The sequence below is a fragment of the Papilio xuthus genome, unplaced genomic scaffold, assembly GCF_000836235.2.
Source record: "Papilio xuthus unplaced genomic scaffold, Pxut_1.1 DF825017.1, whole genome shotgun sequence".
Classification (NCBI taxonomy): domain Eukaryota; kingdom Metazoa; phylum Arthropoda; class Insecta; order Lepidoptera; family Papilionidae; genus Papilio; species Papilio xuthus.
In genome coordinates, this window is record NW_013533632.1 from 3,966,737 (window position 1) to 3,981,494 (window position 14,758).

At 33.9% G+C, this 14,758-nt stretch overlaps 1 protein-coding gene across 1 annotated transcript; it reads left to right on the forward strand.

Moving 5' to 3' along the window:
• The first annotated feature begins 6,342 nt into the window (after nucleotides 1-6,342).
• Nucleotides 6,343-14,283, forward strand: Idgf (imaginal disk growth factor). The gene is given in 9 exon segments (NM_001312778.1): nucleotides 6,343-6,451; nucleotides 10,397-10,647; nucleotides 10,907-11,039; nucleotides 11,242-11,412; nucleotides 12,111-12,279; nucleotides 12,555-12,685; nucleotides 12,944-13,069; nucleotides 13,578-13,677; nucleotides 13,900-14,283. Coding segments are annotated over 8 exon segments (1,182 nt in total). The 5' UTR covers nucleotides 6,343-6,451; nucleotides 10,397-10,407; the 3' UTR covers nucleotides 14,012-14,283.
• The last annotated feature ends 475 nt before the right edge of the window (nucleotides 14,284-14,758 follow it).

Sequence of the window (14,758 nt, forward strand, 5' to 3'; positions counted from 1 at the left end):
CTCAGAACTGACCGTCTTCCTAGGAGCCACTGGAGGTTTCGGTACTGTATATTAAGTTGATCTCTTTTCGCTAGAATGTGTGCTCTCCATGTGAGTTTTTTGTCCAGTCTAATACCTAGATACTTGACGACGTCACTGTGTGGAAGTTCTTGATTTCCTAGTTTGACTGCTGGACAGTTTCCATGGCGCAACGTGAAGGTAACTTGGACCGATTTCGAGGCACTGGCTCTTATTCTCCATTTTTTTAACCATTTGTCCACTTCATTTAATCCACTCTGGAGCATTGCAGTAGCAGTCTTTGGGTCCTTGTGACTGGCCAACACAGCCGTGTCATCCGCATATGTTGCAGTTGTTAAATTAGTGCTTACAGGGAAATCTGCGGTGTATAAAGTATATAATACTGGTCCCAGGACCGAGCCTTGCGGAACACCTGCTAGGATGTCGTGGAATGAGGAAGTACTGTCATCTTCTCTAACTTGAAATATTCTATCGGAAAGATATGATTTTAAGATTTCATAAAAAGTATGTGGTAAGAATTGTTTTATTTTGCATAGTAGGCCCCTGTGCCAAACCCTATCGAATGCCTGCTGTATATCTAGAAATGCGCATGAGCAGTATTCTTTATCTTCTAGTGACTTTCTTATTATGTTGCACACTCTATGCACTTGTTCGATGGTTCCATGTTCTTGTCTGAAGCCGAACTGATGGTCTGGTATTACATGTTTTTCGTGTAGTATGGGCATCAATCTCCGGAGAAGTAGTTTTTCAAAAACTTTTGAAACTACCGTTAGCAGACTAATCGGCCTGTAGGAAGAAACATCATTTTCAGGTTTACCTTCTTTGTGAATCATCACCACCTGCGATACTTTCCAGAGTTTGGGATAGTATTTGACTCTAAGAATAGAATTAAAGAGTGCAGTCATGTACATTATAGCTTTTTTCGGAAGCTGTATTAGAACTTCTTTAGTTATTAGATCAAACCCTGGGGCCTTTTTGTTCTTTAGTTTTTGTATCTCGTTCCAGATTTCTTTAGGTGTTATGGGTTTAATGGGTAGGTCTAGCTGGTAATCTTGATTTATCACAGCTTCAATGTCTGATTCATCCATCCCCAGTTCTGGCATATTCGGTACAAACACTTTTGCAAGATGGTCTGCGAAAACTTTAGCCTTTTCATTACTTGTTCTTTTATAATAGTGTAACATTATAACTATTTGTCAGCTGCCAAACCGATCAAGGGCAAAGCTGTCAACAAACAATAACTTCACTTTCCCTTTAAGTTGGAGCACTTATATGGAGGGAATTTGGTTTGCTGTCAAGTCATACGTCAGGCTGGAATACATATTTGGGATTCCCCATTGTATGAAAACGTCAAGGTATACTTCGACTTAATATTATCATAGCAATGTTACCAACTACATATTTTTACTATCCCGATAGGACAGTGTATTTCGCAGATATGAACTATTATTGCTTGTTTATAGTTATATACGTCTATCTTTGTTATATTATAACCTATAGGAGTTAGAAGGTTACAAGCTACAAGGCTAAACTGGTTTTGTGGATTAAGATGTCTATTTTTATTTATTCCAAGTAGTCATGGGTAACTCAACTGCAGATCAACTCACGGTTTACATTTGTGAATCAGATCAGTGAATCGGTTCATAGCTCAGCTCAATTTGTACATTGCGATTCGCTGTGAACTGCCAAGTTAGTTGTTGAATCGCACCTCAGTGGTACAAGCTGACCGGCAGGCTGAACTTTTAAACCGGTTTTGAACATAGCTAAATCCAGGAGTGACATAGGAGTACATAGTATGGCGTAATTTAATTAATAACTATCATATGACGTGTCTTATATTCGTTATTTATTTAATAAACCGTTATCAAATCGAGCTTTCAAGTAAACATTGCACACAATTTGTATTCTCTACAATGCGATAACAAAACTAATGTCAAAGAGTCAAGTAAACAATTTCATCAAGCGATATTACAAGCATACACGTATGAAATCATTTACATAAGAGAAACAGACTATCAGTAGAATTGTATGTTAACTGTGGATTTAGATTGCCTCGTCACTTTTTTATATACTCTGTGGTCTATTAAATTCTCTTTGAAATAAACAGATATAACAATATTTAGTAATACAACTGCCATAGCAGTCGAAACATGCAATAGTACTAGGATAGAATTGAAGGTATACCGGTTAGCTGAAACCCATAACTCAAATTCTTATTAAAGAACACCTAACTGCACTAGAATTATGGTCTATTAACATTTTACATGCCAGTCTAAACGCAGACTTTATGACTAATAATTTCGTATGAAATCAAAGAAATAGAAAAAGGCCATATCAGTAAAACTTGTTTATGCTTATTATTTGTCGCGATAAACAATTACGTTAGTCATTCGTCACTAGTGCATTCGTCATTGTACAAATATAACCGTGTAAATACTTCGCTAAGTTTTGTCACGCGCACGTTTACCTGTACCTTATACCTTCTAGGTTAAAACTGTAGTGCAAAACCTAACGCGTATGACCTACATAAGGGCCTCTTTTTACCACCACAAGTCAGGTGTATCTGGTAATCTAAAAGCAACAAAATAATCTTTAGACGAATCTATTGTCCAAGATTTCAAGAGAAATGTATTTTTTTTTAAACTGACCAGGAAAATTAAGATACAAATACACAGATAGATGGAAATCCCCGCAGACAATGTTGAACTTATCTATTCTTATATTATGTTCCAAGGATAGTCAAGAATAATGTAAACAGACTATGTACTCATTATGTAATACTAAAAGAATATGAGATGGGGTAGCTTTGATAATTTGTTGGGAAAGTACCTCGGCGATTGAAGTCAAGTCCTAAATAAAAGATGTGAGCTAGTTAGACGACGACAAAAAAGGGCCTCTCACCACCCCATGACCACTTGTTTAGTGTTTATCATATTTTTTAAGCGTGACGTAATAACTGTCGAAAGAAAAAGTCTGTGCGCTCATTGTGCGCCTTTCTATCGCCCTTTATACTTACATCGTTCTTTCCTAATAGATTTCTTAAGTTTTAGAAGCTGTTCAATCAATCTTGTGCTGGTTACTTTTTTACACGAAGAAAAACATGTAGTAGGTAGATGTGGGCGTTGATTTGATTTAACAATGAGTCCCGCCGCTGAAGGAAACGGCCGATAACAATAATTTGTTTGCATCACCACCTGACTCACTTCAAAACAGCATTGCCTTTGTATGCAGAGAGCGTCAATCTCGCTTGGCTCGCGGAACAAGGCCGCTATGGCGCACTGCTTCCTATTTTAAAAGTATTTTTTAACGTTTTGCACTGGTTGAATAGGCAACGTTTTTGTGATTTGAAATTAAACCTTAAGTGTTGACTTGTGGATATTCATATGCGATGATCAAAAACTAATAGTTTCATATTATCATCGTTTCAGTAAAGTAATTTCCGAAAGTCCGTTATGTAATTTTATTAAAGAGAAAAAAGAATAACCTTTCAGTAATAACTCATTATGAACCGTAAATTTTCACTGCCTTTTGCTGTTTCCTACCTAAATCATTACGAAGGATGGTATAGACTCGGTAACGATTATTTAGGGGAAACTGGTATTTGTGACAATTCCATGAAACCTTTATTGTTATTTCGTGTCAATTTAGCTAATTATGCTTCGTTTATCTTTTGTTTCTGTTAATAAACATCAATTAATTTATCAACTATTTCCGAGAGGCTAGCTAAGCTACTCTAATTATTGACATCGTTAATAATTCACGTACAGAATTTTTTAACATTCCCGTATGTTGTCAAAAAATAGATAGGTAATCTTTAAATAATTAAGTATCGGGTTGTATTACAAAATATAGGGGTGACCTTGCCTTACTTATTAACGACCTCTTGCTTAACGGTAGGAATAAAGCGCTTCCATAACTACGAGATCGTTGAAGTGGGTTCGAATTATACACAATGTGATTACAACCGAATCTGGATAAATCATCAAAGGGACCGCGACATTTTTCTAGCAAGTTTCGATCTAACTCGAGTTTCTCGCTTACGGAGTTTGTCCATCAGGAGCGGACAATGTTTCTCACTTTGGAGGTTTGTCACATACCCAAGTTCGACTTAATTTACAAAAACTGGAAATGATTAATATCGTGCTACTTTGATGTCGCTAGAGTCGATAAATTGTCTCTCTTTAGTTAAGAAAAATAAAACAATTTTAACATTAATCCTCGATCCAACGACTTGTTTAATTGTCAATGTCGGAACCGAATAGATTGGGATCAGTATTAATCACAGGCAATTACACGCATTACGCAATTAAGGATGGTCATGCGCTATTATTTAACCTTGTTGTTTTAAAGGAACAAATTGTAATATGTAGTACGTTTAGTTTTTTTATAATTTGAGGTAAGCGCGCATACGCACACAGACATCTGCAACATGTTTAAAGTTAGCAAATGCTTTACTTTCCTTATAAAGACAGTGGGGGACGTACTGAAATAGGTATTTAACCTTCTTATGCGACAAAAACGTCATAGTTTTAAACGGCAAAATAATAAAAAAGTACCTCTGCATCGACATCGAAAAGAATTCTTACTTTACGAATATTATGTTTTCCTCCATTTAGTGTTGACCTTAAGGACTCAAGACTACAATCAATATCATAAATAGCTTCTTATATGCAAACAAGATTTGGTGATATCATATATACAATAGTGACAGGCGTGAAGACAGCTGTTCGACGCATCCGTAAAGGCATATCAAGACGAGCACGACCTTCATTCAGTATGAATATGCGAAGAAGAAGAAGAAGATATATAATAGTTTCAATTGTGCCATTAAGGATTTTATTTTAGTTACGACAGGAGGTTTCATATCCCAGGCAAAAGTAATCTTTCAAACAAGTTGTAAATAGCTCCGTACTATAGATAAATCAGAGTTTGCATAGAACATTGTAAAGCTAACGGTTAGAAAGTTTTTATCTAATAATGAATTGGAACCGCCTGTTTTATATATCCATTTCAACCACTAAGATAATACGGTGTTTGAAACACCATTGAATGATTTATTATTAATCAAAACTAGTTGTCGCCCTTGACTATGACCGCGCGGAATTGAAAAAAACTTAATAAGTAGCCTATGTGTTCTTCCAGAATATGATCTAGATTTGTGCCAAAGCTAAGCCGTTCCGGAAATAAATATTCAGCCATCCAGCCATCCATGTAAACTTTCGCATTTATAATATTAGTAAGATCACATGTTATCTGTGGGCTTACTCTGTTGAGACAAATCCCTTTACCATTTTCTATTACGTGCTATTTACTCTTACTGTCTTCTTATTTACTTATTGTTATATAGTTTTTAAGCAATACCGGGTAAAAACATTCGATTCTGTTTTTTTTTCAATGCGAGGAAAAAAACTGGTTGGCCTGGTCGCACAACGTTTGTTAATAATATGACATCATCAATGTAATAATCAAAGACTAACAAATCTCAGCTACTTTAACTTATGCCTACATCTCTTGAACTCCGAGAATGTCTACTTATTTATTTATTTATTTAAGAAATGTTAATGATCAGAAAACTCAAGAATTAGTGTAAGGTATCCATTCTTCTCCCAGGCTGAGTTCTCCGTCGGCGAACAAGATATTATAAAAATAAATTTATGCTACTTTAATATTTATATCAGTCAATTGAAGTAAAAGAATTCAACGTGTAATTTGATAAATGTACATAATGGAGCATACAACAGAACTTTTCATTAGGAATTTGTGCTGTCCTATAACTAGCTCCTTCCCTTAGTAAAAGAGCCTCGAAGCGTAGATTTTAAAGGAAAGTAAATAAGTAGCTTTTAACCTTGAGTAAGTGTGTAAGTCCCTTGCCGCGCTAACACTGGAACTTGATCAGATCGCTTGGATAGAAATCTATCTAAAACATCATCATCAACAGCACCTGCAAAGTATAATTACATTCTACCCCTTAGAGCCTTTTAGAGTTTGTGGAACCTAAATTTAACATTCATTTAGACAATATAGGTCTCGCACACGATTTCCGAAGCATAGTGTTAGTAGGCATGTCAATTTAAAATGAAACTTTAATTATAGAAACAACATTTACAATCACTTAATTATTAAAAACATTTCTTACAATTCCTTAACGATGTTGCAGGTCACAGATTATCGCTGTGGCTGTTGACAATAATCTGATAAATATTGCTTGTACAGCATTCGTTGCTACTCTTTGACCTCACGGTTACGGTCAAACAGGCTGGCCAGAGTTCTAAATATGCTCATTCGCCACTGAAGCGCCGTGCGGATCAGTCGAGTTTCAATATGAAGGCTTTTATCGCCTTTGTCGCTGCCTTAGCGGTTGTCGCTGCCAACACACCGACACCAGTCAGCAAAGTCGTCTGTTACTATGATAGCAGAAGCTATGTCAGAGAATGTAAGTTTACATTTTTATCGCTGTGCGCTTTTATTATATATTTTATTAAATTAGCGAAATTCGTTACATAAATATACGTAAACATAATTTGAAATTTAATATTGTATTTTTCATGAGACAATATTACTAACTCCTATCGTCTAAATCCTAATAGGGTTAATGTTGTTTAAAGGTATTATGTACTTATTATATAAATTGTTCACTGTGAACAATAATAGCCATCGCTCTATCTACAACTATTTTCCTGCAATATTTGGAGAACTTTTCTTAAAATATCATAGGTACTAAATTAAAATGCTTTGTTGCAACGTCTTTATTCACGGCTCAGCATCTAAGATCAGGCTATACTGAGCGAAGGTGAAGTTGTCAGCAGGTATCAGTCGAGTTGATTGTTTATTTGTTCCGGATGTTATTATTATGTTATTATATTAACTGATTTTGAATTTTTTTATCCAATTTAAAAGTATTCATATAATAGAAACGAAACGAGAAACTTGATCCGGCTTATTAAGAAAACATAATAAAAATAAATAAATTATTTTTACTTTAACCATTACCAACTTTAATGTTAGTAGTGAACGCAGAAGTTTCTCGAAGTGTAAGGAAGGACGACGAACTTCTGTGATAAATAATTTCTAGATAAACAAGTTACTGAACTGGGAACCTTAGGTTAAATTACTTATAATAAAGAGTTAATAAATAGAATAATCAAAGTCCATCGAGAAACAAATGATGGAACATGTTCTTTGCCCACCTCTCTACAAACAGTTGACTGTATAGCGGAGATTGCTTACATAACAAGTTTACATAAGATATGAGTCGATAAATACATAACTAACAAAACTCACCGTATGTTGCAATGCCCATCCATGTAAATAAGGTATTCTATAAAATAATTTTAAGTATAGGTGGTATATTAAGATACATTTCAAAATGTGTTTTTGAAAATAAAAAGCACTTTTTTCCGTTTTTTGGACGACAACCTCTAACAAATATAAGCAGCATCTACTTTGTTTTCCAGACTATACTAGATTTATCCTTATAGTGTTTGTAATATAATAAACTGCTTACAATTTGAGTATCGACCTTGAAAGTTTGCTAATAACGGCTAATTTTGAATTTACCTATAGACGACACTATTCTAATGATTAGGTAATAATAGTCGTATTTCTGCCTTTTTTATTTGTGGAAAAAAACGGCTTTAGCCTCCACCAGAGACACGTCGACAGCTGAATTGATGAACATAGCAAAAACTATTACACTGAGATCCTTGTTAAGGGTAATTTAAATCAATTTTAATCAACTAATCATCTTTATATGATCAGCTTCAATTTTTACTCCCTTCTATTTAATATAAGTAATGAAATAGCAGTGGAAAATTGCCCTGCTTACCGTCTTTCACTACCGTCCTGTACATATACGTATTTGCTATACTACTACTCTACTGCTGTAGATATACAATTGTTTCAATTGTATTTTCCTCGTGTAATCACCTACAACAGCACAATATACAAATGTCCACACTGAAAGGCTCGGAACCTACGCTGAGTTGGGGGTGACCATGCTATGCTAAAGGACGCTGGCTCAGTGCGGGTTGGTTGTCTTCACACTTTAAATTTTTTCGTATATGTGTAGATCGCATCACGATGTCTCCTTCACCGTAAGAGAGTCGGATGACTGTACATTTATAAATCTAAAATCGGAAAGCACACTGGTACATGGTGGAATTCGAACCCAGGACCATTACAGGAGGATTACAAGTCATGTAAGCCACCAACGCTCGTTTAACTATATAGGTGTAATAAATGAAGGTGTAATGTTCTACGAATAGTAGAGAAGTGAAGGTGAAGACAAGAAGGTAGCAAAAAGTAATCACACTCTCGCTCTGTATATTATATTTTATTCTGTATAATTACCCATTAAAATTAAAATCATTGTTTTATAATCTAAATACAACATTGCTGTTGTTGTTAATGTTGTTCTTAAAATATATAATATTTTGATAAAAAATATACAGAATGAGATCATATTTCTAGATTTTTAGTTGAAATCAAATTTTGCTTTATTGAAAACAATAAAAATGGCAAATAAAAGTTTGGTATACTATTTTGTTCTAGTTATGTAAACTCAAGCAAAATTGGTAAATGTTTATAGAGGTGGGCGGAAAAAATATCTAGTTAAGAACGGATAGATTGCTATCTATACAAAGATAAGAAGTATTTATTTTTTGTTTTGAAATTGTAACATTTACTTTTATATAAATAAAGAACAGGTCTGCTTGGCTTAGTCATTATAGCATAGGACCTTCACATTCATCAAGAGATGAGGTCAGCAAATGTATACATTTTTTTCCTTTGCAACGAATTTTATTTTAATTTTGAATCGTTTGCCTTGGCCTCGTCATTGTAAAGTATAGATGAACATTGACTTATTCTCGATATAACTACAAATCAATTTAGAAGTACATACAAGACAAAGATAATGGAAATATTCATTCGTTAAATATCTATATAAAAGATTTTGATTCCGAAAAAATTAGGCACATTAGCAAATTAATAAGAAATAAATGAAGGAGAAAATTAAAAAAGAAAAACTGAATTAGATTTAAAAAAAAAGTGTTCTGAATACTATTGACAATACTCATTATCAATACTTTGTGCAAAGGTAGTGAGCGAGATGACAGTATTTTTTTTGTACATGTTTTGTTAATATTAGTGTAATAACATTAAAATTAAGTTGTTATTTACCTTATTTAGCCTTTCAGAGATAATTAATGTACAGTAGATAATAAGTTATTAGTAACAGCGATAGTCTATCAGTTACTAGAACAACAATGACACATGACCTTTATATCGCTGCGTTTAATGACTTTAACAAAACAAACAATTTAAATTGTTCTAGAATGTAACGGTTATTATCTATAGGTAATTATATTTAATAAGGAAATATTATATTATATATATTTGGATTTATGTATAAATCAACCTATCACCAAAGGTTTTTTAACAATTCATTTAAAAATAAAACCAAATTTGGCGCGTTCCTAGCTCAACTCTCTCGTACACATTCCATATTCAAAAATGAAAGCAAAATCTAATCACCATCCAAACTGTTTTGAAAAATATTGAAATACGAAATAAATATAATTTGATATATTCATTTTTGACTTTACCTTTTCCTAAACTTATCTTTGTTAAAGTTTTTAGTGTCCATTTAGCGCATACTTAGTAGTTAAGTGGTTAATTTGAAGGAAACAAAGGAAGGTGTACAAGTGATCTCTGTTTATGCCCACGCATGATTAAACAATCGACCATGTTGTACGGTGTTGTGTTACAAATAACCCATATTGTGTTGTTTGTTACTAACGATACTAGCTATGTCCCGCGGTTTTACAAACCAAGGTTTTAGCCGTTCCTAATCGTAAAAAGTCATTTTACATGTTATTTTAATATTGGTGCAGATGCAGGAATCATATGCTTTTTTACACTGCTGGAACATCTTAAATTATTATTATTTATTGAGTTTTGAGGTTAGAGTACAAGCATAAACTATAGTTTTGCATATCATTTTAGTAACACCAATGAAATAGTAAGACGATATAAAGGTAATATTGGTAATCAATTTACAACACATGAAACAATTGTTTATCGTATACTCGTATAATTCAAAAGATTTAAACTGGTCGACGATAAATACCTACACCAATAACCTAACTACGAATTAGGTGTAGCATGATTAAGATTATTGTTTTACTACCTACATCAGTAATTCTATAGTTATTTGTTACGTAAAATAGTTTCAAATAACCCTCTAAGTAACTACACCTGATATCAATTGATCTTTAACCATAGGCATCGCCTTTTTTCTTTACCACGCCTTTATTAATAACCATTTTGATGAACTGTCTGCTACATCATAATATAGTTGAAGGATGCATTTATCCAGCTCAAGCCCGTATGCTGCCGTTGGACCTGGACCCGGCTCTATCGTTCTGCACGCACTTGATGTACGGATATGCCGGTGTCCACCCCGACACGTACAAGATGGTGCCCCTAAATGAGAACCTCGATGTCGACCGTACACACGCCAACTACCGAGCTATCACCAACTTCAAGGGAAAATACCCCGCTTTGAAACCAATGCTTTCTGTCGGAGGTGACGTCGATACCGAAGATCCTCAAAAGTACAACTTATTGGTAAGCGAATTTTGATTAATTTGGCTGTAATATGGTGTCTTCAAAAGTGCTAAGAAAGACGGACGGTTCCTTCGGTTAATTATTATTCATTCAAAATTACCTACTTATATTGATAGCTGTTGCTTAGTAAAGTTGCTAGAGGGCTTCTCAGATAGGAAAGGTTTCTGCTCTCTTGTAAGGATTTTAACTAGAGTTTCTTGATTATTCTATTCTAGTTTCTATAATAATTCTTTATTTAGCTATATGTTTACTTATGCAGCTGGAATCACCACAAGCTCGTACAGCTTTTGTAAACTCTGCCGTGCTTTTGGCTGAGCAACACGGCTTCGAGGGTATTGACCTCGCCTGGCAGTTCCCCAAAATTAAGCCAAAGAAGATCCGCTCCACATGGGGTAAGAAGAATCATCTCTTTTTTTCATTTTTTCTAGTGTTAAGAAGTACGCGATTATTATATAAGTATAATGACAACAACATTACCTAGTCTCTATACCTAGGTCTTTTTAGATGCATGTCAAAATAGTTAAAAAAGTTATTCGAATGTTTGCTATTTTAAAACTGTACAGTAATTAAAAATTAATATTCTTTATTTTGTAGGATCAATCTGGCATGGAATCAAGAAAACTTTCGCCACAACACCAGTTGACGAGAAAGAAACTGAGCATCGCGAAGGTTTCACGGCTCTCGTGCGGGAAATGAAGCAAGCTCTTAGTCTCAAACCCAACATGCAATTGTCTGTTACTATCCTGCCCAACGTAAATGCTTCTAGTAAGTAAATATACGAACAAAATCTCCATAATTTCACAGGTCTTCAAAAACGGAGTAGAATAGATTAGATACCAAAGCAAACCATGTTACGAGATTTTTCTTACTTTTTTATTAATTTGTGAAATGATGGATGAACAGATTCATATTTGTGTTAAATTCAGATGTTATAGTAGAAATTTGAAAATCATATAAAGTGGAGATGTATTGTTAAAGGAAATAATAAACAAGGCTGTTTCACGTACGTAGTACAAAGTTACGACACATAAAATGCAACCTTTTGCGCGTTCTAGAAACAAATGCCGACAAATACAATTCTTATTGAAGTCAAGTACGTGCATTTATTTACATCATAAGCAAATAAATTGTGTAATATGTTATTTAGCGCTTAATATTAAATGGGGTGAGATGAAATGATTATTTGCAGGAAATTTTTGTTCAGAACTAGATTCTAGAACAATGTCTTATTTATATATGAAATAGTCACGTGCATGTGTCCATGACTAATTAGCTTAGCTAGTAAATTATTTTAGTGTAGGTAACGCGTTTAACTTTGTTGGTTTGAAATTCAAATATCTTAAAATACGAATAACTTTTCGCTTTTATCCCAGCATATATCAAGTCTAAGGTTTAAGCGCTATAACTGTTTAATTTTTAAAGTCTTTGTCTATACTTAATATATATTTTTGATATGATTTTAGTTTACATCGATGTGCCTGCTATCATTAACCACGTAGACTTCGTAAACTTGGAAACTTTCGACTACAGCACCCCGCAGAGGAACCCGAAAGAAGCAGATTACACCGCGCCGATTTACACACCACAAAACAGAAACGAGTTACTTAACACCAATGCAGCTGTTAACTATTTGTAAGTACTTACTCCAAAAAAGAACAAATCTTTAAAAAGTGAAAAATATTTTAACCTGACATCTACATTGTATCGTAACCGCAAAAAATAAACTACACAACTACGCAATAAATATACTTACTTGTGTCTAAAGATTAATTAGGAATTTTTATATAAATTGTCTGGATAGAAATCATCATACCGGTCTACAGAACATCTAGCTAAAGTTTCATAATAATCTGATTAATTGTTTATATACAGTATACAAATATTAATTAATTAATTATTTATTACAGCACACAGGCCGGCGCTCCAACATACAAGATCATTGTAGGTATTGCTACATTTGGTCGTACCTGGGCTCTTGACTCAGACAGTGAAATCGCTGGAGTACCCCCCGTTCATGCTAACGGCCCCGGTGAAGCAGGTTTGTTAATAATTTGTATTTAGCCCATGACATTTAAATTGTCAAGACTGAAAAAGAACTTTCTTATTCCCTATAAATCAAAATGCTCGTATTATTTGAAATGCATGAATGCAAACTTTTTTTTATTGCAATTCTGATTTCGAATGCATTTGTGCACTCCTTATTCTGCATTAAAATGCATGATATGTAATTTTGAGAGTTTACGCATTTTTATCTTTAAATTTGAATTAGAAATATATTTTCGTATTTCTTTTAAAGGGCCATACACAAAAACTGAAGGTCTTCTCAGCTACCCTGAAGTATGCGCTAAGCTGATCAACCCCAATCACCAAAAGGGCATGCGCCCTCACCTGAGGAAGGTGACAGATCCCAGCAAGCGTTTCGGTATGTATTAATAAAATAACATACGCTTCATTGCTAAAAAATATACAGATAATCAATAGTTTTTATTGCGCTTCTACTAAACTATTTGGGAATTAGCAACTGCCTTTAAATTTTCAGAAAAGGGCTTAACCAAGGATGAAGATTTGTCATATATTTTTGGTTGGTACTCATTTATAAGCTTTGAGTGTTGCTTATAGCTTGTAGAACCGATTTAACAAATCCTCATACCTATTGATCTATGTTTCGCAAATTTCTAATAGTTGCTCCTATCATTGATAACATAAAAGTACTCGTATATTTATGGATTGACTGTACCTAAAAATACTTTTTAAGACTGATTTACATGGTTTTGTAGTTTATCACGCTATTCGCGGCTCTATTAACCTGTATTCGCTCGCTCGTAAGTGATAATTAAGCTGTGATTTTTTAATATAAAATTAATTTCTTTATGGATTGTTTTATTATTATCTACTCTAATTGTTTATTGACGCATTGTATTTGTCTACAGGAACTTACGCTTTCCGCGTGCCTGATGACAACGGCGAAGGCGGACTTTGGGTGAGCTATGAAGATCCAGACACGGCCGGACAAAAGGCAGCTTTCGTTAAGTGAGTTATTGATTTTTTATATTTATGTCGTCGTATTAATTAGTTATTTAATATAGTAATATAGTAATTTAGAAAATATTTTTTACCAAAACAAATTATAATTAATTAGAACCTTTGGTATAGTTTCAAATTCCATAATTTACAATACAAATTTAGTGCAGTCTATATTATTTAACTACGTTGATTGTATTAAAATTGTTTGCTCACGATTTTTTTTTTCAGGTCCAGAGGTTTAGGTGGAGTCTCGATCGTCGATCTTGCCATGGACGACTTCCGTGGTCTTTGCACCAGCGATAAGTACCCAATTCTCCGCGCTGCTAAATACCGCCTTTAAGTTTATGTTTTTTTATTTAAAGACGCGTTTAAGATTAAGAGCAAATATATAACATTGAAATGTCATAAATAAGTTAAGATCTCCATAATAATGAATGTTAATGCACTGATTCGTATATTTCTATTTTACATTTTTCGAATCTCTGAGACAGCGTTCTCCTCCTGTCTCCACTTGGCGATGCCAATGGTCACTAATATAGATTCAGGAAAAATCATTACATTTAAGAATACTGTTTATAATTAATAGAATTTTTAAATAAACGTATCCCGATATTATTGTTTTTTTAATAATACACCATCGTTCACGTGAAATATTTCCTCTCCTCACTCCCTAACTCCTACATTCCGAATAGATTAATTTGAATTAAGTGGTTCAAATCACTTTTTATTCTTTTTTTTAGTAGGAGAAAACAAGCATAATATTGACGAATGTGCTGTTACCAAGATTTATGTAGAAAAGAAGGGAAAGTGGATTATCTTACTCCGCTATGAGTACAATGAAGTATGGGGTGCTAAAATAATTCTAATTAACCCCTGTAGTAGTAAAAGATAATAAGCAAGAGGCAAAGCGGACTATCAGGGGCCAAGACCACTGAAGTCTATAGATACCCAGTAATTTTGTATAAAATGAAAATCATAACCGTAAATGCGCTCTAACGAAACATTGGAAAAGAACTAAGGAATTGGAAAGAAGTACATAGGTAACATTATATTGATTTTAGATATAACGGACATTTTCTTGCTAGAT